The following is a 25281-nucleotide window of genomic DNA, read 5'->3' as shown; positions in this document are numbered from 1 at the left end:
GAAGGTCAAATCATGAATTAAAAGCCTGAACCAAAGCAGATTTACTTACAAATTAAGTATTAGCAGAGCTTTATTGCTTAAAAACTAGCGAGCTGTGTTTTTAAAAGAGAAAAATGTAGGCTGGTAGACTCAATGTTACAGCATTTGCATATGTGGCACAAGAGAGAAACTGCTAAGCTATCTGGTGATGTAGTAAAGCGTGACCGTGGTGTGCTCAACACTTCCTGACTACCAGTAGTACATTGAAGTGCTCTACCTGTGAGCGCAGCAGCCTGGTATTTGCCTTGATCCACATACAGGTGTTAACAGGAACTGCTGACTTGGGCTGTCCTTAAATTGATCCTGAATCTTGATGAAAGGGAAACAGGGCTGAGAAACTGCACAAATGCAGACCATCTTTTCACAAGCAGCTTTAATCTTGTACCATAAAAAAACCAAAACAGACTACATGTTGGCTTCCATTGATAAGAACTTGCATATACCATAAAGTTTTTTCAGTATATTTACTAAGGTTGTGCTGAATAAATGTAAGAAAAACAACTTTATATATTTGGAAAGAAGACTTTAATAGTGTTGTTATAGAGAGTATTGGCCAACTCAAGTGGGTCATCTTCTCTTACTGCCGCCATTATTTCCAGTATTTGACTAAAAAAGAAAGGCTGATATTAGAGGACTCAAACACAGTACTGAATACACTACATCCTGCTGCATGTGTATGTATAAGTCACTAAGATCAACCTGGAATTAAAACCAGTGCTGAGAGCAGCAGGATGAAGTGCCCAGATGAGCAAATAGCTTCATTTTTAAAATCACTAACTGCCATTCCCTTCACACTGGTGGCTCACTGGTACAGATTAATCTTTGGTCTTTTGACTCTTGTTTGGAGGTGATTAAACAGCTTTCTGTTTCAAAGAAAGTGTCATTTTGTGGGTGTCTTTATCAATGGTCTTGATTTTTCCAGACTGAAATTTGTTAGCCTTTCAAGGCTAAAGCTGCACTATGAATAAACAGGTCAATGGCAAAGCTTAAATTTCAGATACAGCCTTATCTGAGAGTGTAACTGCCAAAGTAACTTACTCTACTTCCCCCTTCTCTATATTAACATGTTCAGATAGCTGCAGTAAACGTTAAACAAGCACATTCTAATTTGAAAGGGCTGCAGCCTTGATAGAAGACAGGAAAAGGAAGCAAAAGGGATGAATAATTGTAACACTAAGTAACAGAACACCAAACTACACTATTTGTTTCTGTACTCATTTCATGTTGTGTCAATCATTCTGAAAAAGATGGCTATTCTCTACAGTTCCTAAGACACATCATACTTTCTTTTTTTTTCAGTAGAAAAACACCCTGCAACTTCATGGCTAGGAGTAGCCATGTGCTCTTGTGGCCAAGAAGGCCAATGCCATTCTGGGGTGTATTAGAAGGACTGTGGTTAGTAGGTTGAGAGAGGTTCTCCTCCCACTCTACTCTGCCCTGGGGAGGCTGCATCTGGAATATTGTGTCCAGTTCTGGGCCCTTCAGTAAAGAGTCCAGCACAGAGCCACAAAAATAATTAAGGGCATGGAACATCTTCCTTATGAGGGGAGACTGAGGAGTGACCTCATTAATGTTTATAAATATGTAAAGGGTGAGTGCCAAGACGATGGAGTCAGGCTCTTCTTGGTGATGCCCAATGGCAGGACAAGGGGCAGTGGGTGGAAGCTGAGGCATAGGAAGTTCCATGGAAACAGGAGTTAAAAGTTCCGGGTGATGTCATCATGTAAGGTTAAACTATACTTTCAACATGAGCCTTCTCTCAGTTCTTGCAGGTCTCCCCAAAGGCACCCAGATTATTTAGTATTGTCCTTGGCAGTATTTCAAAAGCTGGTTTCAAATAGGCTATTTACAGGTTTTCCATAGAAACACATACAGACCTCAAAGCACAAAGACAGAAATCTCGTTTCTGATCAAGGAAATGGGTTTTGCACCTGGACAGGTAGAGCTGAGCTTTATTTGCTGAAAATTCATTCCCATACTGCACTGCAAGAAGCAGCCTTCCCAAATTCCTTTACAGAGAGCTGGTAACAAGAAGCTGACTGGGAGTGGCATTAACTCTGACCAGACTTCAGCAACAGTTGTGAAAATGCAGGCTTTTCATCTCTCAGTGCTATTGAATTGAGATTCTCACTAAAACAGTGATGTGTTTTCCTGCTTTTCACACCTCTGTGAGGAAGTGTTTCTGTATTTTCTAACTGTCCATAAGCCTCTTGAGTTTTCTTCACTATTCTGTATGTTGATGGTTGCCATTCATACCTAAACTTCACAAATCAGTATTTTTAAGTACAGAGGCAGAATGCAGAAATGGCCCTAACCAAATCTATGTGATGGCAGCTTGTATCACAGGCACTGTGATAGGAACACAGGGGTGTCTTAGCACTGCCCCATCTGTGAAGGGCTGCCAGCCCCAGTGCTCTCTCTCTTCTAAAAATAACTGGGACAAGTGACTGACATTTATTCAAGTGAGGTTACTTAACAGGGTTTAACCCTTTCTCCATGAAAAACAATGCCAGTTTCACTGCCAGGGAGCTTTCCCCATTCAGAATTGCTGAGGTGGGAAAATGAGGATTTCTTAAGCTTTGCCTATAAAGCAATACCTTGCAGAAGTTTTAATACATTTAGAATTAGTAGCTACTTACTGCACTTTCAGTAAACTATTTTTTCACTTTTTTCCCCCCCTGTGAGATTTGAAGTATTTTAAAATCACAGCGTGGTAGTACACTTACATTATATGGCAGGGTTCATTCCTGTCCTTCAAGCAGTGCCCTATCTCCCATTTCTTTTTTGTAGGAAATGTAGTTTTAATGTATTTTGATCCAGCATGAGTGTTTTTCACTCCACACCAAGGTGCATCTAGTTTCATTTAGGGAAAAAAAAAAAAAAAGAAAAGGAAAAGAAAGAATTAAGAGTATGCAATCACTTGTGAAAAGCATGAAATAGTTTAATCAACTTCCACAGACAAAAGTTCTGGCAATCAATTGCAATTCCAATGCAAAAATGGTATTTAGCAGATTTGGGCAATTGAACATCTTCATAATATTCAGATTTTTATAACCTTGCCTTTAGGATTTAAAAAGAACTGTTAAAAACATAGAAGTTTTTAAAAATATAAAAAGCAGCAATAATAGTATGCAGCACTAATTCCCTCCAATGTGTTATGGATAGCTAGATACACTGCATGTGTTCCACACAAACTGCCTGTCTACTTTATCAACTCTTACTTCACGTGCAAATAAATGTAAGGATTTGGGCAGTTTGTGGTTTTCCTTCCTCAGATTCAGCAATTAAAATGCTGTATGACACTGACTAATACCTAATACCTGAACATGCAAAAGAAGAAAGGCACCCCTTGTCAGTCAGTTACAATCACTGCTCATTAGGCCAAGTGGGGAATTCCAGCATTCTTCTGCCCTATTCTCTTTCAGGAGCTGTGCTTTCCAAACACTGTTACTGCTGCCTGTGGCAAGCTCATCACCCTTGCCCTGTGTATGGCCAGATTTTAATAGATACTCAAGCAGGATTCTGGTACCTAGGTGCATTTAAAAATCTGGGCTTGTCAATTTGTCCTTTCCATCTTCCCCTGCAATGTCAGGAACTGACAGGGCAGCTTAGTCCTTCCAACAGAAAGCTGAAAAGGAATTTCTGGAGCCTGTAAATGGCTTTCCAAAGCAGAGGAACAGCCAGTCCTTTCTCTGCTGTAAACTCCTAGGTCTTGATTCTGCCCTGTCATTGCTACAGAAGTACATCTTGTTGCCCAATAGTGTTTAAGTCAAACTGACCAAGATATAAAACCTTACCAGTCTCTATCATTAATCGTTCACTAGGAATTGATTTCAGTGTTTCCAGGTTGGCTTCTGTTTTCAGTGAACTAGAAAAATCAGAGTTTGGTTAAAACAACCCAAAAACAACACAGAAAAGGTATATAAAAGTAATTACTGATGTTTTGCCTAATGTTTTGCAGCAAAGGGAGCTTCCCAAGTAATTTCATTAGTGAATAAAATTGGCTTCATTTTTTAAAAGCACTGCCTGCTAATTCAGACTGTGCAGAAAACAGCGGAGTGCTGCCACCTCACCCTAGTAATCATGCAGAACCCCTGCCTGCACTGCCCATCCTTGCCTGGCTTCAGCAGCCCATGCAGCTTTGAAAGCGGTGCTGGCTGGCTCTTGGCCAGATGACTGCTGAGAATTCAGACTGCGTAACTAGTAGATGAGGCTGCTCAAGTTCTATTTGCATTGCATGGATTTCACATGGCAACCTGAATTTATGTCTTTTTTCAAACACTTCTCAGAAGGACTGCTTCCACCTTCAACAACATTATTTATTTACAAACAGGGATTGACCTGAGGTTGGATCTAAGACTAGATTAACTCAGTGACCTGTGCGTTAAGGACTTTATACAGCTAACAGACTCGTGAGTGCAATTCTAAATCTGTCAGATGATTGCCTAGTGAGCTTTGAAAACGTGACCTCATCATTTAAAGAAAGCAGCTGATATTTCAAAATAGCTTTATTTCTTGTAAAGAACTCACCAGCCATTTATTCCAATATAAAGATCCAAATCTATTATAGCTGCTGCTTCTTCTTTTGTGCCATCAAAAGAATGTACCTAGGACATTTATAGATGCACACGTAGATATAAATATGCATGCTTCCTTCAAAATTCATTTAGAAGTATGTATTAGTTTATTTGCATTACAAATACCTTGGATAGTATGCATTACACATCAATACAAACCTAATGATGGGACATGGCAGCAGAAGGGGTTCCCACATTTTATTAGCAGTAACTATGTGCAGAAAAAGGCCTATCTAGTGATACTGCTCTTGGCCCAGGAGCTGACTGCTGGGAGACTGTACTCAGGAACAAATCCTGTGCATGCTGAATTTTACATTCTTTCCTCAGTATTCCCTACAGGGCACTGTTAGGTGCATAGTTATGAGCAGTGTTACATTCTCTACAGATTTTTAGTCCACTGGAACAAGAGATACCATCTATCTGGTCATCCCAGAGGCAAGTGGCAGGTCACAAGATCCAAACAGCATAATGCATCTGGGACCTGCAGCTTCTCAGCCCCAGTGCAGTAAAGGGACTGTCTGCTATCCTATGCTGCAAGTGAGACAAGTCAGTTGCAGAGAGTGCCTGCTCCCTCTGGAGAGATGTGTCCACTAGCTACCAGTGTTGCAGAAAAAAAAAGTAAGAAAGAAGGAGAGACCATACAGCTGTGCATTAAGTGCACAACATGTAAAGTACTGGGCCAGGGGAAGTTTGCGTGGTAATAACGGTGGAATCTGGGGACCGAGATATGTAGGAAGTGTGGTCTGATGTTAACAGGCTAGAATGATCCGAGCATTTATTACTTTTGGAAAGCCCTGGCGTAATGGAAGGTATTGCTGAACTTTCCCAACCATTTCATCCAAAGTTTTTCCTCTTATGCTTTTGAATTAAAATACATGATCTGAATATCTAAAAGGCAAAGTAATTGAAAGTTACATCTGGATCTAATTTGAAAATGATGTCTAACATCAGAAGCAAATATTTGAGGTTACAGCTTCCACTGGGAACATGTGTCTAAATTATCTGTGGTCTGAATGCACTGCAATTATAGACAGTGAAGAATTGGGAAAAGGCCAATGTCAGTTTTAAGGTGATTTAACTGTCCTTCTGACAGACCAAGAAAAACTGCTTGTGTCAGCTGCAGAGCTTTTACTCAGACTATCTTCTTACCTTGTAAAAAAAAGCAAAACAGTTGAGTAAGCAAGGAAAAGTACTAGAAGGGACTGTAAAACACTTATTAATCAATAATAACTTAAATCATACAGCAGGAAGCCTATCCTCACTCCATGAAAAACAAGAACTTGCATATTAAGCAACAACATACACATGCACAGGTAAAAATGAAGGCTACACTTACCACCCCTCCTACAAATCTATCTCGGTTTCTTCTCATTATGTCTAGAAAATTAACAGGAATGTTAAGACAGCTTTATAACAGATAAAGGTGAAAGACTGAAGTTTTCAGATTTTTCATATGCACAATTTGCTCTGCATATGAAATTCTCAAGCAAAACCCACCTAAAAATTCAGCATGTGAGTTTCTACAGTGGAGAAACATGGGCAATCGCATCTGTTCCGCCAGGTCAAACTGTTTCTCAAAATACCTGTAAAGCCAAAATCATCTTTAAACACAAACTCAGTGTTTGATCAAATGAAGACAGTACAAGAGCTTTTTCCCAGCTTTTTACCTCCAGAACTAAAGAAAATTCATGGATTCACCATGCAAAAGCTCTTATTTGTGCAAGGATTATAAAAGAACTTTCCCAAGATATAGTCACATAGTAATGATCTATGCTGGAAGACAGGTAAAAAGTGGCCTGGAGGATCAGCACTGAAGAATGCACACATAGATGGGTTCAGCTTGTACCCCTGCATAGTGTGGGAGTTCACTTTTACTTATTCATTTTTAAAGAATAAGAAAATGACTGATCTTTCCACAAAGATTTGAAGTGGCAGGAATGGCAGAATGTGGATCACAGGAGTCACCCTTTCAAGAAGCCCTTGTAAATGCTGTCAGGATGACTAAGGGAGCACTATGCAGACTTCCATAGGCTCAAAACAGCCAAAACCGTATCAGAGCTGGCTGCCCTGTAAATTACCAACCACAAGTTTTTGTTTGCCCTCCATGAAGGTCAGTCTTTCCTCTTTTGGGGTGGAACAAACACCAGTATTAGGCATCAGACTTCTGCCTATTCACTCTTTTAAATGCTTCTCCTCTCCCTTGTGTGCCTACATCCTTTCTTTTTTTTCACTCATTTTACCCCTACCTTCTACTCCTAGTATTCCCTTTGAAGGAGCAGTAACAGCGAGGCAGCCACCCCATGAAGAGACATAAAAACATGGGCAGAGGGAAGGTCACTAGGTAGCCAGTTTCCCCAGTGCAGTTTCCAAAAGAAACTGGTTAGCACTGAACTAACCCATTACTTGTAATTTTCAACTAGTTCTGATCCCATTTACCATTCCTGTCTGCCAAGCTACACCTAGGCATGCCAGCTACCAATGCTCAAGAAACTTATTCATGGCAGAAGGCAGTGCATAGGTGACTAGTTGTCCATATGAATGTGAAAGATGACATTATTTGGATGAGTCAGAACAGCACTGCCCACCCCAGCAATAGGCTGGGAGTGTATATACAGACTGGATTCCTTCACATGTTGCTGTTACAAGCAGTCCAGGACAGTGGGACATTCCCATCATCAGGTACCAGAAATATTGCAAAGGCAAACTCAAGTGTCCCCGTACTGCTGTGTAGGATTCACACACCAATCAGGATAAAGTGGCAGCAAACCATTGCTTTGGTTTACATTTTCCTAACATATAAACAAGAATAATGACCACACATACCAAAGAGAATGCAAATGGTCATTATGGTCTGTGTAACTCACTATTTTCTGAATATTACATGTTGTTATTTCTCTGATAAAAGTTACCTTCCTTATTTATCAATGCAGAGCTTTGACACAGAGCAGGTGGAACAGAAATCCACTGTAGCATTAAAAACCAACACAAATTCAGGAGAATTAATTACAACTACTCTGAATCTTCTTTGTAGTCTAGATACTGTGTTTAGCTTGTTTGACTAAGTATAAATTTAATTGCAACCCATGATTGCTCTTCTGGTTAAGTAGCTACAGTTGCTTGATTACTGGGTATTGCCTCCCTTTGTTTTTTTAAACCAGAAGATTTGTAAGTGAAATTTTAGCAACTGGCCTGCAGAGAAGTCCCCTAAGTAACTTACTGCCAATTTCAATATAATTTTGAGGAGGGTAGTGGGCATGAAAGTACCAAGTGTAGTGCCCCTACAAATGGAAAAGGCAACTCAGACTTCTTCCCTTCCTAACAATAATGAAGTCTAACACATGTTGCTACTTGCCCTATCAAAGAGAAAGGGGAGGAAAAAGGAAGAGAAACCCTGGGAAAGCATGAAGAAAATAGACAAGAGTGATCAGAATGGTAACAAAATAAGTTAATAGGAACCTAAACCACACTAATTCCAGTGCTGAAGGAACAACCTTTCCCTTGGGTGAATAAAGTTGTTGCGGTGGGAAGCATCGAGCAGACCATCAATATGATTGGTAATCAGGCTTCAACTTTATTGTTCGAAAGCACAGCTTATATAGTATATTCAGCAGCTAAATATGCACACGTGTCATTATTCTATTAGCTATTAGTCCAGGGTTACATCATATTATCCAGCCTACTTGTGGTTAGGCCTACGTGCAACTCCACAACCTCCTTTCTCAGTAGGTCTTTGTTTCGCATATATACTTTGTTTCACATACTACTATCTTGTAAGTAAGTATTTCACATGGTGCTATCTTATGAGAAACTGCAAGCACAGTCACAGAGCTGTGGTGACCTTGCTACATCAGCATACCAGCTAAGCTGTGAGCAGTAAACAGCAAGATGGAGTCTGGCCTATACACTCTGATCAAACAGCTGTTCCACAGAACCATGTTCCTGCAATTCAAGCCATTCCTCAAGATAAAGTCATTCAACATATGCTGATTCTACATTGCTTCCCAGCAAAGAAATTTGAAAATACTTCTGCACTGTTGCTTGCAGGTTTAGCTTTGACCATAAAGTTCAAATACTGTAGTATTTTCAGGATTGGGATCGAGACACTAAAGAAGCAAATTTACTTTGCTGAGGTAGAATTTCCTTATACATACAATTCTGGATTAGAGTGCATCTGATTTTGTTTGTCCCCTACACCTGGTTAAGAAACCTGTTCCTGTGTCCTTAAGCTGCACAAGCCCCTCCCAGTAGCACAAGTGAAACTTCTATATACTTGTCAGTCCATTTACGTGACCTTCAGCATAACATGAAGGCAGTACCTTCATCTAACTACCATTCAAATCACCATTTTCCATCCAAAAAGTTACAGGAACAAAGGAACTTCACCTTCTATTATCTTTTCAATCTAAGAAAAAGGATTAAAGAAGTAATGGTCATCTTTTACAGGTGAGAAGTATCCAGAAGAAAATGCAGCATAACTAACTAGAAAATAATGATTAAACATTAAACAAAAGAGAGGTCATGCTCCAATACTACTCACTGAGAAACTACCATACCTCTCTTCTACGGCTAACTGCAGATGCTTGCAAGCTATTCCAGTGACTGCAGCACCTGACCTGTGCCCATGCATTTCACACTTCACCTTCCATTTTTTTAGCTCACTCAAGCATACATTGAATTTTAATTTGAAGAACCTGACATCTAGTCTGCTACAGCCAGACTATACCCCACACCATAGCATTCATTTAGCAGAAATCATCCCCTTCCAGCAGCAATTTCCAGGAAGGGCCCCCAGAGAGCTCTGAGGAACAAGAGTTATGTATTTCATATAATTCACTGAAACAGTACAGATAAAGACTTTCTGTCCTTATCAAACTCCCTTAGAAAGGACTCGCCTACCACTTTAAAAGTGATTTAAGTTCCACCCTGTCACCTCTTTCATCACACCCAATTTCAGTGGAATTGATTAGAACAAAGCTTTTCACTACAGTTCTTCAGATAAGGAAAATCAGACACATTTTTTTTCTCCCAATAACATCAAAGCAGTAAGGATCCTAAAATGATACTTCAGCAGTGTTGCAGTTTGCCACAGAAAAAGAAGCAAGTTATGTTCCAAGATTTGCTTTGTCAAACTGTACACTGAATTCTACCAGGAAAAACAAATGTTCTGCCCACTTTGCTGAATGTTGGACTGTACGATTACAGCACGATGAAGAAATTACCTACTGCTAAGGTGGCAACTAGACGAAACAACTAACCACTGCCCCCCAGTGACTAATTTACTCAGAACAGCAACAAGCAAGGGCAATTCATTCATCACCCACCTTGCTTGAATTTATCACATATTTCAATCAGTTCCCTCTGTACAGCCAGAAGTTCTGAATACAAGAATACAAACTGGTATTAGGGGCTGTGCTAGCTCCTCTGTTGAGTATCTGTGCTGCACATATATATTACTTCAAAACACCAATCTCAACAGCTAACACCTCCCTGCCTAAAAGCTTGGGTTTTTTCTTTTTCACTCTACGACAGTTCCCTTCCCCATGACTTTCAATCAACAACCTAATGATTCTTCTCACACAGCTATGTTACTCTCCCCATGAGCCTCTAAGAGTTGAGTATTAGCAAGAATAAACACCTGTCACACACAGAAGCCCACAAATTTGAATCAATTTCATGGAAAAAGACATGCTAAGTCAACACCAGGCTGGCAGCAATATTCAGCACAAAGCACTACTTGAATGTAGGTGTCTTTTTTTTTTACAGTCCATTACTGTAAAAACATCCCCAGAGCCAACCCTGCAAGCTGCAGTTCTACAGTTGACAAAATGTTACAAGATAGGAAACATTCCTGTACATTACTGCAAGTCAATATAGAGTCATCAGAAGTTTCTTACTTGAGCTGGATGTCCTTTGGGCAAAATTCTAATCTATCAAAATCTACAAATAGAAAGAACAAAAAACCCACTTAGTGTTTTGGCTTTTTCAGTATATGTCTAAGAGAAAAAAAAGAAATTAAGTACTAAAATCACACTTACCTAAGCCACATTCTCCAACTGCTATTACCTTTCTCTTATTTTTTTCAATCAAATTTTTTAATTCAGATAAATACTGCTCAGGACTAGTCTGCTCAAACTCTCCACAGCGGGTAGGATGACAGCCAACCGTACTGTAAAACATCTCTGTAAAACAAGACAGCATTAGAAAGCTCTAATGAACAGAAGTACATAAAGTATAGACAGCAGCTACATCTGGACTTTTTTTTATTGCTCATCATCTTAAGACAACTCCCTCTGAACATCTTTAGCTTGGTGATGATTTTATTACACTTAGTTTCTGCTTTTAAAATGTCAGAGCATCTCCAGTGCAAGCATGCGTGTGTTTCTTCTGAGAACACATCATTTAGCATACTTCAAAGCTGCAATGCAAAGCTGAGTTATTCTGGTGGAGCTGCCCTCACCAAGCCATAAAATTGTTGAGGTTGGAAAAGACCTCTTGAGATCACCTAGAAATCTATTTTGCTCAAAATGCCTCAGGTTATGCTAGCTGTGAAATGTGCAGACAGACTGTGATTCCCATTGCATGCCTCTGCATTAGCTGTTACAGAAATTCACAAGCAATATCTAACCTGATTTCCCTAAGCGCCTTAAAGAGAAGATACCTCTCTCGTCATGATAGATTGGTAAGTAAAACAAAACAACCAACCAAAAACCCACCAAAAAACATATTCCACACCATACAGGCATTCCAGTTCATTTCTCGAAGAGAGCTTTGTAACGGTCTCAAGCTGCGCCAGGGGAGGTTTAGACTCGAGGTGAGGAGAAAGTTCTTCACCGAGCGAGTCGTTCATCATTGGAATGTGCTGCCCAGGGAGGTGGTGGAGTCACCGTCCCTGGAGGCGTTCAAGAGGGGATTGGACGTGGCACTTGGTGCCATGGTCTAGTCATGAGGTCTGTGGTGACAGGTTGGACTCGATGATCCTCGAGGTCTCTTCCAAGCTTAGTTATACTGTGAAAATCTTATTCCAGCAGCTTTCTATGATTTCTATTTTTATCTAGAATTCTTTATGTTCCAACATCCAAAGAGCAACATACAGAAACACACACAATGCATTCATCCTATTCTGAAACATAATTCCTCATTTTACTGTGAGATTCTGTAAGAACCACCAGGGGCAGGTTCTTTTGGACTCTTAGTTCAGAGGGTGGAGATGGATTTCTTTTTGCCTGACAACATAAAATGTAAAGTTAAAATACCATTTGTCTGTGCGAGCTGCAATGCATCTTTACTATCCTGTAGACTTCCACCTGTAATCAAAAACTGGGAAGAAGAGAAGTACTGTCAGCAAGTATGTCCTTTGAGCATCAATGTTTACAAAACTACTCAGAGAAGTAAAAAATCTAGACAGAACATCAAAAGACAACTATTAACATATATAACAAAATTTCACAAACTAGTAACCTCAGGGGCTAGGAAACACACTAGCTATCAAACTGTTGGTTTCTAATCAAGCATCCTCTGTACTATTTACACCATTAAATGAGTAAAATGTGTCTATTTGCAGCAGTATTAACTTTGTTAGACAATGACTCAAGAAACTTTATTTGCATTCCAGAAATTATATTCATGAACTGTTACAGGTGGAGAAATTAAAAACTCCCATGCACCCAAAATAAGATCAAGTAAGCAAGCAGATAAAGCAAAGGCGTCTGTATCAGAACGGGGATTACAAATCGGAGAGTTTCTGGCTCTGCGCTTTTGTTTTTAGCTGAAGATCGAAGATTATGACTCCAGAATCGTTACTTGCAATGGTTTATTTTAAATCACCACTCCCAAGATATTGCACCCTACATCCTAATGAATCCCAACTATGCTGCCTTTGGACAACTCTTATCCCTAGACATGCTCTATAGCAGACTCGGTCAGCACCAAGTCAGACATTTCGGCACTATGCTCCATTAGAGACAAACACATCCCAACTGTATCACCAGAGAAGTAAGTAATGTAGGATAAGATTGGCTAGGTGTCCATACAGCACAGGGGGAAAAAAAAAAAATCACAAAAAATTACCATTGATCAACAGCTGTACAGAAAACCAGAAATATTCTCAAATAAACAAGCTTGTAGGGAAATAGAACTAAAGAGAGTGAGGTATGCTGCTGAAAACACCAGCTTCAAGCTGAGAGTGACAAAACTGCTCAGTACCACAGTATGTTAGAGGTTGGAAAGGACCTCAGGAGATCATGGAGCCCAACCCCCCCACCAAAGCAGGATCACTTACAGTAGTCCACATAGGAATCCATCCAGGTGGGCTTTGAAAGTCTCCAGAGAAGGAGACTCTGTGGTTTAAATACACGTAAGTCAGTACTTACTAGCAGACATTCCAACCTCTCAGCTGTAAGAACTTATGGGCACTCCCTAACTAATTACTAACTTCCTTTTCACATAGCAATATCTGAACGACTGCTACCAGAAGTTTTTGAGTTTCGATCAGTAGTGGTAGCCATTGAGTGAGTCTCCTGGGACATAAGACAGGAGTGGCTGCCCATGATACACTAACATGGAATATTACAGACTAGTTGATTGCAGTAGGTCAGAGACTATCTCTCTGTTGAAACTGTACGAAAGAAATTCTACAGACATGACATGTATGGTACCACTGAACTTAAACATTCAGCATCTAATGATTCTGTGCAAGTGGAAGACAATGCTCTGCACAGAATACTGCTGCTTCATGCTGTTGGATTTTCCACTGCAAGTTCCAGAAACTGTTGTTCTAGTACTAAGCAACAAAAAGTAAAGTATCAGAAAGCAGTTTAAACCATTAAACAAATATTATTAGAGTAAATACCTTTTTAACACCAACTTTGACTGCTCGCTCTACCACATCCAGGAGGTCATCTGTGGAAGTTCACAAAAATTTCATAAACTGAACTTAAGGTTTTACACCATAATGTAACTACTTTTCAACTAAAATCTCACTTCATGCAGTCAAAATGCCTACCGTGAACAATCTTCAAGCCACACTTGATTAACCTTTAGAAGACAATAATGCACTGAAGATCTGATTTAAGTATAAGAAGTCGATGGAAGCTTTTCACATACTTTAGTAGACTTTGTGTTTACAGCTATATCTAAAGGCCAGGAGGGCAAGAGCATCACTAATAGTTAGTAACTACGACTGAGCGATGCAATACTTTGAGGCCATTGTTCATAATTCTCACATCAGTTCCTTCCATGCAATCCTAACATAAATACTTCAGCAATTTTCCATTTTGCTCTAGCAGCAAAGTTACCTGTATGACAACTTAATAGCAACTCAGTAGCAGAGAGCCTATTTTGCACAAGCAAGTTATTTTGTCACATTTTCTTCATAAGCATCCAGTTTCTGAGGAGAAAGAAAAAGTTCTAACCTCACTTTCTGACAAGAGGCTTCCATTTTAACCTTCTTCTTTCAGCAGATATAAAGAATCATTTACCTTGATGTTTTTGTGTTCCCCTGTAGATTCCTCTGAACATAGGATCTGTCAGATTAATGCCAATATCTATGAAAAAAACAAATAGAGAAGTTAGATGTTCTAGTCACTCTACATTTCATTCTGAGCATTACCCAGCTAGAGAAAATAATGGAAAGTACATCTTAGTAGTCCCCAGTTACAGCCCTGACAGACCATATAAAGCTTAAGCATTAAGTTTACTGGTGTAAGTTGAGAGCATGCCCTTGCTAGAAGTGACAGAAAAATAAAATCTTGGCCTTCTGTGTGATGATGAGTGCATAAGACTTGCCCTCATAATCAAAGCTAATGCATATGTACTGTTTATCATAACCAATTCACCTTTTCACATGAAAATACAAGGGTGTTTTTTCTGCCAACAGCCAGTAATGCGGCAGGGGAAACGCAGCAATCTCACATACTGCTGCTACAGAGGTGGGAACTGCTTCACCAAAGTGCCCACGTCCCTCCGACTGCCCGTGTCCCTACCGCCTGGACAGCAGCACAAACAAGAAAACCTGCAATGCAGTCACCATCCGATGCTGCCCCAGCGAAGCCTTCTTCACTTGGCTCCCAAGGCTTCCCTGAGCCACGGCCTCACAGACAAGTGCTGGAGCACAGGCTCGGAACAAACTCCTCTGCAAGCTGCCAAAGAACACCTTTCTAGATGAGGTTTCTAGCGTGGGAGGTGTGTGTGTGTGTGTTTTCCAAACTAAAATCACAGAATTTGGAATGGTTTCGGCTGGAATGGATGTCAGATCGTGTTCCAACCTCCTTGCCGGTGGCAGGACACCTACTCCTAGATCCGGTCAATGCGCTGCCTCACACGAAACGCCCGTCTGAACCAGCCTTCTGACGCTGTTTACATGCTTCCTGTCAAATTCCCTAACAACGCTAACATTCTTTTTCCGAGGCAATTCCATGCAACTCCATACAACCACGACCAATATGGCAAAGCTAAAAGAGGGGTGAGAAGCAGCCAGGAACCCGTATTTTAGGACAACTTCCAGGAGCCGCGCAGCAGCCCTGCAGTGCCCTGCGTGAAGCCCCCAGCACTGGCAGAAACATTCCCAAACGCTTCCGGTAGTCTCAAAGGCAGCCCGCATCCCTGCCCCGGCTACAACGAGCGGGACTAGAGATGACGAGGCCCGGATGAGGGACAGGACCCCTCCCCAGAGCGCCCCACGCCCACCGCCCGCCGCGCCCAGCCCCTCATGGAGGGGGCGGTGGCGCTCCCCACGCAGAGTGGGCAGAGGCAGCTCAGCCCGCACCAAGCGAGGCCCGGAGGCGCCCGGGGCGAGGCGAGAAGCCCAGCCGGGGACACAGTCCCCAGTCCCCACGCCCAAGCCCCCTCTGTTCCCCCTCACCGATGAACTTGGCGCGGCTCATGGCTGCGGCGGCGGCGCGCGACTGAGGCGCCTGCGCGCGGCGCGGCGCTCCGGCTTCCCGGCGGCCCCCGCGCGAAGGTGAGCGCTAGGACGGGCGGCCATGGCGGCCTACCTGACGCACCAGCAAAGGGTGCTGCGGCTCTACAAGAAATCCCTGCGGCACCTCGAGTCCTGGTGTGTCTACAGGTGAGAGTGGGGACGGCTGAGCTTGGGGCGGGCCTCTGCTTCCTGGGATCTCGGTTTTGCGCTCCGCTGGGAGGGGCTGGCCTTCCCCGCTGAGACTGGGCCTTGGGCTTGACAGGGGCTTTGTCCTCTACCCTTCCCCACCGCCCTAGGCTTGGCTGAAGGGGCGAGGAAAATGGCACTAGGGCTGCTTGCTTGTGCCTGCTATAGAGAAGGGCGTCTGCGCGCAGGGCTGGCTCCTGACGTTGCCAGGCTTTGTTTCAGTACGTGGTTGTGTTTAGCTTGCTTCACTGTACTTACCCTCTGTCTGTAGAGACAAGTACCGCTACTTTGCCTGTCTCCTGAGAGAGCGTTTTGATAAGAACAAGGACATAAAGGATATGGTGAAAGCTACGGAGCTGCTGAGGGCAGGTGAGGAGGAGTTCTGGGCCAACCAGCATCCTCAGCCGTACATCTTCCCTGACTCCCCTGGAGGCACTGCCTATGAGCGATACGACTGCTACAAGGTAAGATTGTGTGTTACTGCACTTACCTTACTGTCGTTTTAGCGAATGTAACGTGAGTACTGTGGGTGGACTTTGTAGGGCTGCAGCTTGCCTCAGCAGTATCTAATTTCTCTAACAGAATCATAGAATCAATAAGGTTGGAAGAGACCTCAAAGATCCAGTCCAACCTGTCACCCAACACCTCATGACTACTAAACCATGGCACCAAGTGCCACGTCCAGTCCCCTCTTGAACACCCCCAGGGATGGTGACTCCACCACCTCCCTGGGCAGCACATTCCAATGGCTAACAACTCTCTCTGTGAAGAACTTTCTCTTCACTTCAAGCCTAATACTGTACTGCTGCTGGACATCTTGTTGCTGGCATGGAGGAAGCAGGCCTACTTGTTTGGAGTTTGCTGGTCTGTCTGTCTGAATGCCATTCACTTCTTTTTACTGGGATAATCAATCTGCTCTTTTGCAAAACAGAAGCTGCACAGCAATGGGTCAGGCAGTCACAACAGAGCTATGAGAGTAAACAAACCTTGTGAAGGAAGCTGTGCTGCCTGATGCAGTTTCATCTGGTCACAGCTTTGATTTCTTTCTGGCCTTACCAGATGTCAGCTTGACTGTTGAGGGGCTTCTCTTCACTCAGTTCCACTGTTCTTACAGAATTTTGCGTTACAATACAAAATACCATTTTCCTTCATGTGCTGTAGTGCTGGGTACATTTATCACTGTGACAGGTTCTGTGCCTAAAAATAGAAGGAGTGTTTTTAGAATCCAAAGCACTTCTAGACAAGTGTTTAAATCCTAGGTTCTGTGTAGGAATAAACAAAAAGGTTTCATAGCAAAACACTGGGTTTTTTTCGTTCTTGGTATTGGCTCTTCTAATCCTTTACAAGAAGCTAATACTAACCTAGAATGTGCACACACCCATTTTCTCATGAATTTTAATAAAGTACTGACACAAAACTTGATCTGATCAGATCTCTATGCATAGGGAGTGATGTGAAAGGAAGCATCTACATAGATTTAACAGAGGCAGAAAAAAGAACACACGTGAAAGTGGAAGAGAAGGACTGAAGGAGTTGGGGCTGTTCAGTCTGGAGAAGAGAAGGCTCCGAGGTGACCTAATTGTGGCCTTCCAGTAGGGGGGTTGGAAGTAGATGATCCTTGTGGTCCCTTCCAACCTTGACTGATATATGATACTATGATTTAGCATATGGCAGGATTGTGGGCCTTAGCAGTGGTAGATACTAGTGAGAGAATTCTGATGGAAAAAAGGCCAGCTGAGTAATAAATGGTCAAGATTAGTCTTCATATAGAAATATGAACTGGTTTATATTCTCTGTGTCCTACTCACTATGCTAAATCTAGCTTTTAACAAAACATGTCTCAGGAGGATTTGTCTTGCCCCTGTATCAGTGATTGTCCATTGTGGATGCTACCACAAAATGTAGTTTAGAGATCTCAGGTTGTGTGATGGTTTTAATTGCTGTTTGGGATGGGTGTGTGTGTGTTTTTCTGTATTGTTATTAGCAGTTCCACTGATTGCTCAGTGATGAAGATCACAGGAGGAACCTGTAAGTGTAAATGTCACTGGATGAGTGATGGTACTGGAGCAACCTCTTCATTTTTTTTTCCTTAAGAATTGGGGATTTTGATGGAGTTCTGTTTCGTGGTTGGTTGGGGTTTTTTGTTGTTTTTTTCCAGGAATTTTTTTTGGCTTTTTTTTTTTGGCTGGTTGGTTGTTGGTTGGTTGTTTGTTTGTTTAATATTCCTGTCTTTAAAATGCTGATGTGTAGTGATACACAGCTGCAGAACTTTGAATTTTGCCCCCTTTTTTTCCCCCCTTGATTGGATATCTTTGACATCTCAGGCCATTATGAAGATCTTAAAGGCCACTCATTTTCTTTTTTTAGTAGTTTTAGAGAAGCAGAAATGAGCTCTAAGGTTCTGTCAAATAAATTAGTACTTGGGAGAGAAGGATTTCTCTGTTGCCTTTGGGAGGAGCAAGAGAAGAAATGAGATCATAGAATAGAATAGACCAGGTTGGAAGAGACCTTCAAGATCATCACGTCCAACCCATCACCCAACACCATCTAATAACTAAACCGTGGCACCAAGCACCCCATCAAGTCTCCTCCTAAACACCCCCAATGATGGCAACTCCACCACCTCCCCGGGCAGCACATTCCAGTGGGCAATCACTCTCTCTTCCAGCAGTTAGAATCATTTTCAGAACTTTTGAGTAAACTGAAATGACCTGGGACTTGGTTTCAGGCTGTCATAGTTTAAGCAAGTTTCTACAGTGTCTTCCTATGACTTAGCATAACAAGTGGAACACAGACTAAAAGTACTGATCTCTGCCATGTAGTGCCTTGAGACTTAATAGTAGGTGGGCAGCTGGTAAATGATGGAGTTTTGTAGTCCTTTATTTCCTGGGTCATTTATCCATTTTAATACTGGCCGCAGCAATTGTTTAGATTGCATATATGAAAATTATATAGTTGAATTATATACACAAATTATGTTGTGCTTTAACAGGTTCCTGAATGGGCCTTAGATTACTGGCATCCTTCTGAAAAGGCAATGTATCCTGATTACTTTGCCAAACGAGAGCAATGGAAGAAGCTGCAGCGGGAGAGCTGGGAGAAAGAGGTCAGTGCTTGTTTAGTGCAAAGTAAAGCCTCTTAGACTGGTGTTCTGTGTGACACTGGATGTGTTCCTGGGAAAATTATCAAACCCCTGCTGTGGTCTTACTGAGAGTCAGCTTTATGTGAGCTTTTGCCAGTGTGAAACATTGGCTTTATTTAAAATGCCCACACAGATCTCAGAGTTGCAGCTTCTTAAAGGCTGTGAAGGGAATTTGAAGCTGAACCTGTATTTTACTTAGTGCAGGGCTCATGTAGCAGTTTTGCTAAAAGAAATTTCAAGGTAGGATGAGAGGAGATTAATGATCAGAAAATTCCTCTTCTGCTGCTCTGAAGGTCTGACACTTCCTGGTGGCAGCTTTGAAAGTGACTTAGCACAGTGTTCATCATTTGGGAACTGAGACTTGTTCCTGGCTATTCTAAATTGAGATTCAGTTGGAAAAAGTTCGTGTTCTTAGAATAGTTCTTTAATTCAATTGTAGATAAGCAGTTGAATGGTGTGCAGTGTGGCACTCTTACCATAATTAGCATACTGGCAGCCAGCACTTAGGCTGCTTCAGGAAATGTGAAAACGTCTAAAGGGCTGTTGGTGGCAAGCAGAAATCAAGGTCTCCTAAGGACTGCAATGGAAGCTCACCAGGACTTGTAATTGGCAGCTTTCAAAGCAGCAAGAGAAATCAGTCTGTTTAATGTAGCAATGGTAGACATGAGTGATGTGGATGTAATGGTTTTTAAAGTGAAATTTCTCTTGTAAATCACTTTTTACTCCTAAAAATTGCCTCTTAATTAGGTAATACATGCCTGCAGTGATTACTGAATTTAAGTGAATACTGGGAAACATGAGACCTGCTATTCAACTAAAGGTGTTACTGGTGTTTTTTCTCTTCTGAAGTGGGCACTGATCTTGCCTGCTGCCTGGTCTCTGAAACCACATTATGGAGATGTGCATTTATGTACCAAAGCAATTTTATGTCTTGTCTTTTAGCTTAAGCAGTTAGAAGAAGAAACTCCAGCTGATGGTCCAAGAACTGAAGCTCTGCCTCCAGCTCGTAAGGAAGGGCATCTGCCTCCCCTGTGGTGGCAGTATGTTACAAGACCTCGTGAAATTCCCATGTAAAAGCAGCATTTGGTGAGACAATTGAAGCAGCTCATCTTCTGTAGGCAGTTGACATGTCAGTGGCTGCATGTTAGTCAAAGCAGTACGAAGATTACTACAAAAGTACTGTTAATACAAGTACTACAACATAAAGTAATACAAAATAAAGCCCAATAAAATAAAAGAGAAGGCATTTTTCTGGCCTGCTGTTCTTTATTCTGTAGTGTGCGCTTTGCAGCCAGTTGGTGCAGTGTGGAATAGATGACTCTTAACATTCCCACTGATGTCAGGGAGCACTGACACCAGCCTGTGAAGAAGTCAGAGGGGTGCTGACACCAGAGCAAATTCTCTTTCACTATAAAGAGCTAGAAAACTCAACTAGGAGATTGAAAAAACTGTCCCCATAAAACTCCAGTTCCCAGAGAGGGAATGTGAGTTTAAAGGAGCAGGAGAAGCAGGTTCACTGAGGGACGGGATTGAATGATAAGCAACTAAAGAGTAACTGGCAAAACCCTGTGTCCTATGGTGGAGAAGGAGGGAGGAAGCAGGATCTGTTTTCCATACTCCATCAGTCAGAAGGCAGCAGTGGAGCTGAGGTGTTGCCCTTCTCCACACAGCTGTTCAGCAGCACCCTCAGCTCTTCAACAGCTCAGCACAGAACCTGATCTCCTATGACCAGATGAGGTAAATAGCTGTGGATGTTGTCTACCTGTACTTCCATAAAGCCTTTGACACACTTTCCCATGGAATTCTCATGAAAAAAACTGGCTGTTTGTATCTTGGATGAGCACACACTCTGCTGGATAAAACACTGGATGGATGGCCAGGCCCAAAGAGTGGTGGCCAATGGAGTTAAATCCAGCTGGCAGCAGTCAAAAGTGGTGTTCCTCAGGATTCAGTACTATGACTTCTATTTAACATCTTTAACAATGATGTTGTTGGGGAATTGGAGTGTACCATTAGTATCTGCAGATGACACTAAGGTTGGAGTGTTGATCTGCTTGAGAGTAGAGAGGCTCTGCAGACTTACAGAGATTGCATCAATGGGCTGAGGTCAGTGGTACGTGCTTCAACATGGCCAAGTGCCAGGTCCTGCACTGGGGCCACAAACACCCCACACAACACTCCAGGCTTGGGGAGCTGTGGCTGGAAAGTTGTGTGGCAGACAGGGACCTGGGGGAGTTCTAACTGACAAGTGGCTGAATTTGAGCCAGCAGTGTGCCCAGGTTGGCAAGAAAGGTAATGGCAGTCTGGTTTATATCAAACAGTGTGGCCAGCAGGAGTAGGGGAGTGATTGGCCCCATCTACTCAGCCCTGGAGAGACCATACCTTGAGTGCTGGGTTCAGTTTTGGGCACCTCACTACATGAAAGACATGGAGGTGCGGGAGTGAGTGCAGAGAACAACTAAGCTGGTTAAGGGCCTAGTAAGTTATGAAGTGCAGCTGATGGAACTGGGACTGTTCAGTCTGAGGAAGAGGAGGCTGGGGGGAGATCTACCACCCCCTAGAACTACTTGACAGTAGAGAGAAGTAGGTGCTGGTCTCTTCTCACAGATAATTGGTGCCGTTTCTCTCATCACTCCTCTCTTCAGCTGCTCTTACACAGTAGTTTGCCCCTAGACCCCTTCAAATATGTTATTCCAGAGGCACTACCGTCACTGCTGATTGGCTTGTCCTTGGCCAGCAGCGGGTGCATCTTGGAACCAGCTGGCATTGGCTCTGTCAGACACACGGGAATCTTCTAACAGCTCCTCACAGAAGTCACCCCTGTAGCCCTCCTGAATTTCCGTTGTTAGCACTGCAGCTCTGTTCTGCTACCACCCTTCCAGTGCAGGTCAGTAAAACACTGCTACATGAATTTTATTTGCTAGTGTTTTTAATTGCCTCTTGCTTCTGCTACATGCAGATGGAACCTGCATGACCTTAGGAAGTCTTATGAAGGACATAATTGATACCTGAAACTCTGGGGGCAGAAAGCCTTTAAGAACCAAAACCCAGAAGTTTTCCAGCAGTTCTTTATTTATAATGTAGGCTTAAGCAAACATTACAATGTAGAAGGGAGACACACTTACAGCAATTATTTATACCAGTTTAGAACAAAAAAACTGCACAGGGAGAGGTCAACTCTCAGTACAAACTAGCAACTAAACCACAATAATTTACCATTAGAAACATTTTATTTTTTGTTAGCCGTGACACTGCTTTTACAATATGCAAAAACACAAAACAATAAAACTATCCAAAGTGTCTTGTCACATTCTTTCTACATTGAATTTGGCAACATTGTATATTAAATTTGACGGATTATACTAACGTTTAAGAACTAAACAAGTGAGCAGCTGTACTGGGGTACAGTTACATCCATGTATTCCAAAGGTTTAAATAACACTTTCAACTACTGAGATTATCTCCTAGCAGTTTTTGTTTATGCAAAAACCATCTCAAAGCCTCATTTGCACAATGCATCAGCTACTGTAATCAAGATTGGTGGGCTACACCACAGGCACTACTGTTTATTATATTCTGTAATAAGGAGCTTGTTTTTCAAAGAAAGGAAGGTTTGATATTTTCTAAGAATCATGCCTTTTTTTTTCTTCTTTTTGTTTTTTTTGCTCTTAAGCCATAACATAAAAAAAAAGGCAGCAAACACAGCAGTGTAAAATGTTATATAGAACACAGTGACTACACAGTTACTAGAAGTTTCACATCCAATGCAGTTATGTATTAAAGCATAAGAGGTTATGTCGGCAAGCCTAGAGCCAACAGAAATCTGCAGAGGGTGTGGTGGAAGCCAGCCCCAGGCACGTATCGCTTGGTGCATTTGTGAACAGTCCTGGATGTGCAAGTCTGCTGTCCGTCCCCACCTGGGTCCACTGTGGGTGGGCAGACGGCATCCTTCGGGACTGTCTGACTGGAACACGCCTCGTGTCCTGGGGTCTGCACATTTCTCTCAGCTTTAGGAGATGGGCATTGCAGCAAGAACTTACTTGAAGGAAAAAATCCAACTCTTAACAATTCTACCGATAAGCGTTCCAAAGAACATGACGTAAAGTACAAAACAAGAGAATAGAGCGGTCAGACTCCTGGTATTATCAAAAAGGAATTCTCCCCACCCCCCACCCTTCACCCCTTTCTTTTCAGTATTTAAGAAAAGCCAATCGACTGCCATTTAAAAGAAGTTAAGAAAAACAAGCCCCTGTATTGGAAAGGAACGTTGGCGGTTGGTTAGCTCACAAGCTGGTTACAACACCTGTCAAATTGCTCAGCGGTTTCTCAAAATAGTTGGGCTTTCCAAGGTGCCCAGCCTGCTGGACACAGTCAGAAAAAGGCATTTTGATAATATCTAAGAACTCCCTGCTTGCATTTTAAAAATGTTTTCACATTTATAACTGCCTTGAGCCTGTCCTTGTTTGTATTCAGTGAAAGGGTGAGTGGAACAAAAAAAGTGAAGGTGGAAGAACCAAGCCTACACAGTTAAGGCTGCATGCATGTGACTGAGAGTTGCTGCTGTGCAGTCAAAAAACAAATGTGGAAAAACCCCCAGTCTTTAAAACACCCTACAGAAACAAAACACTGCAATCCAGTATGGCTTATTCTGATGCATTTACCATGAAGCTACTAGTAATTAATCCTACTAGGCTACCTTTGTGCAACAGCATTTGCTAGTTTGATGGCATCTCCCTCCCCCCACTAACCCCCAAATACTCTACCAACTGCAGGTTTCTTCTTTGCATTTATATATTGCTTTTATTGTCACTTTCTATTCCTGCTTTTCAAACTTCTTTTTTTTTTTTTAATACTTAAACAAGGATCTGTTCCTTACAGCATGACTTAAACTTTAAAGTAATTCCCATCATTTTCTTTTGTCGTTGAACCTCACTATTACAAGGTGCTCTACCAAAGCTTGCAAAAAAAGCCAAATTTGCATTAAATCCCTTTGCTGAAGTTAGCTACTTGACATTATTGTTGTTTTCCTCCTATGATTTAAAACTTTACAAAGTTATAAAAAAGGTAAATGGGATTTGGCACCTTCAGAAAAAATTAAAAGTGTAACTGAGATCCAAAAAAACCAACCATAACGCAGAACCAAAATCATTGGTATTTACAAATTAAAACAGCAGTGAAGATTATGTCTTACTACGCTCTTTCACCTTGCTTTCTCTTCTAGAGTACTTGCAGACTGTTACCGAGTAGCTTAAAAAATTCATTGATTACAGATTGGAATGGATAGAGACAAATTAGTTTGCTCACAGTTCCCTCTCGGCAGCTAAGTACTCTGGCAGCTCCTCCACTCCTAGGAAATACGAGGTGCTGAGCGATCGTTTGTAGTCGTCTTCTTCAGCTTGACGCCACGCCGAATGGCGTTCAGCATATCCTCACCTTGCGGGGCATCCCCAGGGCTCAGCTCCCCGGGATCCAGCTCCGGCTGGCCGGTAGGTGTGAGGGTGCTGACACCATCCCGGTCACTTTCCTCCCCCTCGCTCTCAGGAACCACTTGCCTTTGCTCGTCGGCAGCACCCAGTTTCTGGCTTGAATGTGGAGGGTTGACAGACGCTTGTCCGCTCCATGAGGATGAGGGCATGCTGGTGACACCTTGCCCACCATCTCCGGCCGCTGGAGACTCGGGACTTTGCTCGGGACATTCTTCTGTCCCAGCGAGGGCACCGGGCAGCCCCCCTGGGATGTCAGGGACAGTTGGTGTTTTGACAGGAATCACCGGTGTCTTGATTGGAATGGGACCTCCCCCGATGGTGCCGCGTCTGACCGAAGGCTTGGTGGAAGGGGTCCGTCTGATGGTAGCGACACCAGGAGTGACTATGACCGGTCCAAGCGTGGTTGGCAGACCTGCGGTAGAAGCAGGACGCTTGGTTTGAAACATTCTGCGATAGGACTGGCTAATGTCACTGTTTCTTGGGATGGTGGAAGATTTGTCAAACTCTTGTTGTTCTGCCTCCTGGTCACCACTCACAGAGAAATAATCATAATCTGAAACTGATGCCAAAAGACAGAGTTAGGAACAAGCTGGAGAAGACAGCTGAGTCACGACACTAAGTCTAGACTATGTCCAATCCAAAAAGTAGATATATAACCAAAGAAGCCTGGAGGTCACTAGCAATTAAGAGAGGTTTCACCTCTGGGAAGAAGGAAGCCTGAGATGCTGTGACCAAGCCTCTTAGACTGTGTGGCTGAAGGCAGGCACGATAGCAGACAGTACCTAAAGCTGCAAGGTGACCACACCTCTTGCAAAAAAGAACGAGGACTGCACACAGCCCTTTCTCTGAGGAGAACTGATGAAGGACAAAGGCTCTGCATTTGCTGCCCACATCACGATACCAGAACTGGCATCCTGCAAGCCATGTACTACT

At 42.4% G+C, this 25281-nt stretch overlaps 3 protein-coding genes across 22 annotated transcripts in view; 1 reads left to right on the top strand and 2 right to left on the bottom strand.

Annotated features, from left to right (window-relative positions):
• Nucleotides 1-258: 258 nt before the first annotated feature.
• TATDN1 (TatD DNase domain containing 1) lies at nucleotides 259-15550 on the bottom strand. Of its 4 annotated transcripts, none has more exons than XM_068155579.1 (12): nucleotides 15475-15550; nucleotides 14093-14158; nucleotides 13465-13514; nucleotides 11870-11933; nucleotides 10652-10795; nucleotides 10511-10553; nucleotides 6114-6199; nucleotides 5953-5993; nucleotides 4570-4646; nucleotides 3837-3907; nucleotides 2766-2892; nucleotides 259-348 (listed from the first exon to the last, which is right to left on the bottom strand). In XM_068155579.1, exons 1-12 carry the CDS (start codon nucleotides 15494-15496, stop codon nucleotides 303-305), a joined length of 837 nt encoding a protein of 278 aa, XP_068011680.1. In that variant the 5' UTR covers nucleotides 15497-15550; the 3' UTR covers nucleotides 259-302. The 4 variants fall into 4 exon arrangements, with proteins under 4 accessions (XP_068011680.1, XP_068011679.1, XP_068011678.1 ...); XM_068155578.1 differs by lacking the exon at nucleotides 259-348 and adding an exon at nucleotides 398-645; XM_068155577.1 differs by lacking the exon at nucleotides 259-348 and adding an exon at nucleotides 1974-2295.
• Nucleotides 15547-20118, top strand: NDUFB9 (NADH:ubiquinone oxidoreductase subunit B9). The gene is made up of 4 exons (XM_068155581.1): nucleotides 15547-15681; nucleotides 15992-16184; nucleotides 18713-18826; nucleotides 19805-20118. The coding sequence occupies exons 1-4, from the start codon at nucleotides 15596-15598 to the stop codon at nucleotides 19934-19936; spliced, it is 525 nt and encodes a 174-aa protein (XP_068011682.1). The 5' UTR covers nucleotides 15547-15595; the 3' UTR covers nucleotides 19937-20118.
• A 1796-nt stretch (nucleotides 20119-21914) lies between these two features.
• The window catches only part of MTSS1 (MTSS I-BAR domain containing 1), a 119874-nt gene continuing 116507 nt past the window's right edge, over nucleotides 21915-25281 (bottom strand). For 15 of the 17 annotated variants that reach the window (XM_068155559.1, XM_068155564.1, XM_068155563.1 and 12 more), the window contains one exon: nucleotides 21915-24907. In XM_068155559.1, the coding sequence (XP_068011660.1) occupies nucleotides 24210-24907 (698 nt within the window). In that variant the 3' untranslated portion in view covers nucleotides 21915-24209. The remainder of the gene's footprint in view (nucleotides 24908-25281) is intronic. The other 2 variants (XM_068155568.1, XM_068155569.1) reach the window with 1 other exon arrangement.

This window comes from Melanerpes formicivorus, unplaced genomic scaffold (assembly GCF_026170545.1).
Source record: "Melanerpes formicivorus ecotype bairdi unplaced genomic scaffold, bMelFor1.0.p_v2 SCAF_32, whole genome shotgun sequence".
Lineage (NCBI taxonomy): Eukaryota > Metazoa > Chordata > Aves > Piciformes > Picidae > Melanerpes > Melanerpes formicivorus.
This window is presented reverse-complemented; position numbering and strand designations above follow the sequence as displayed.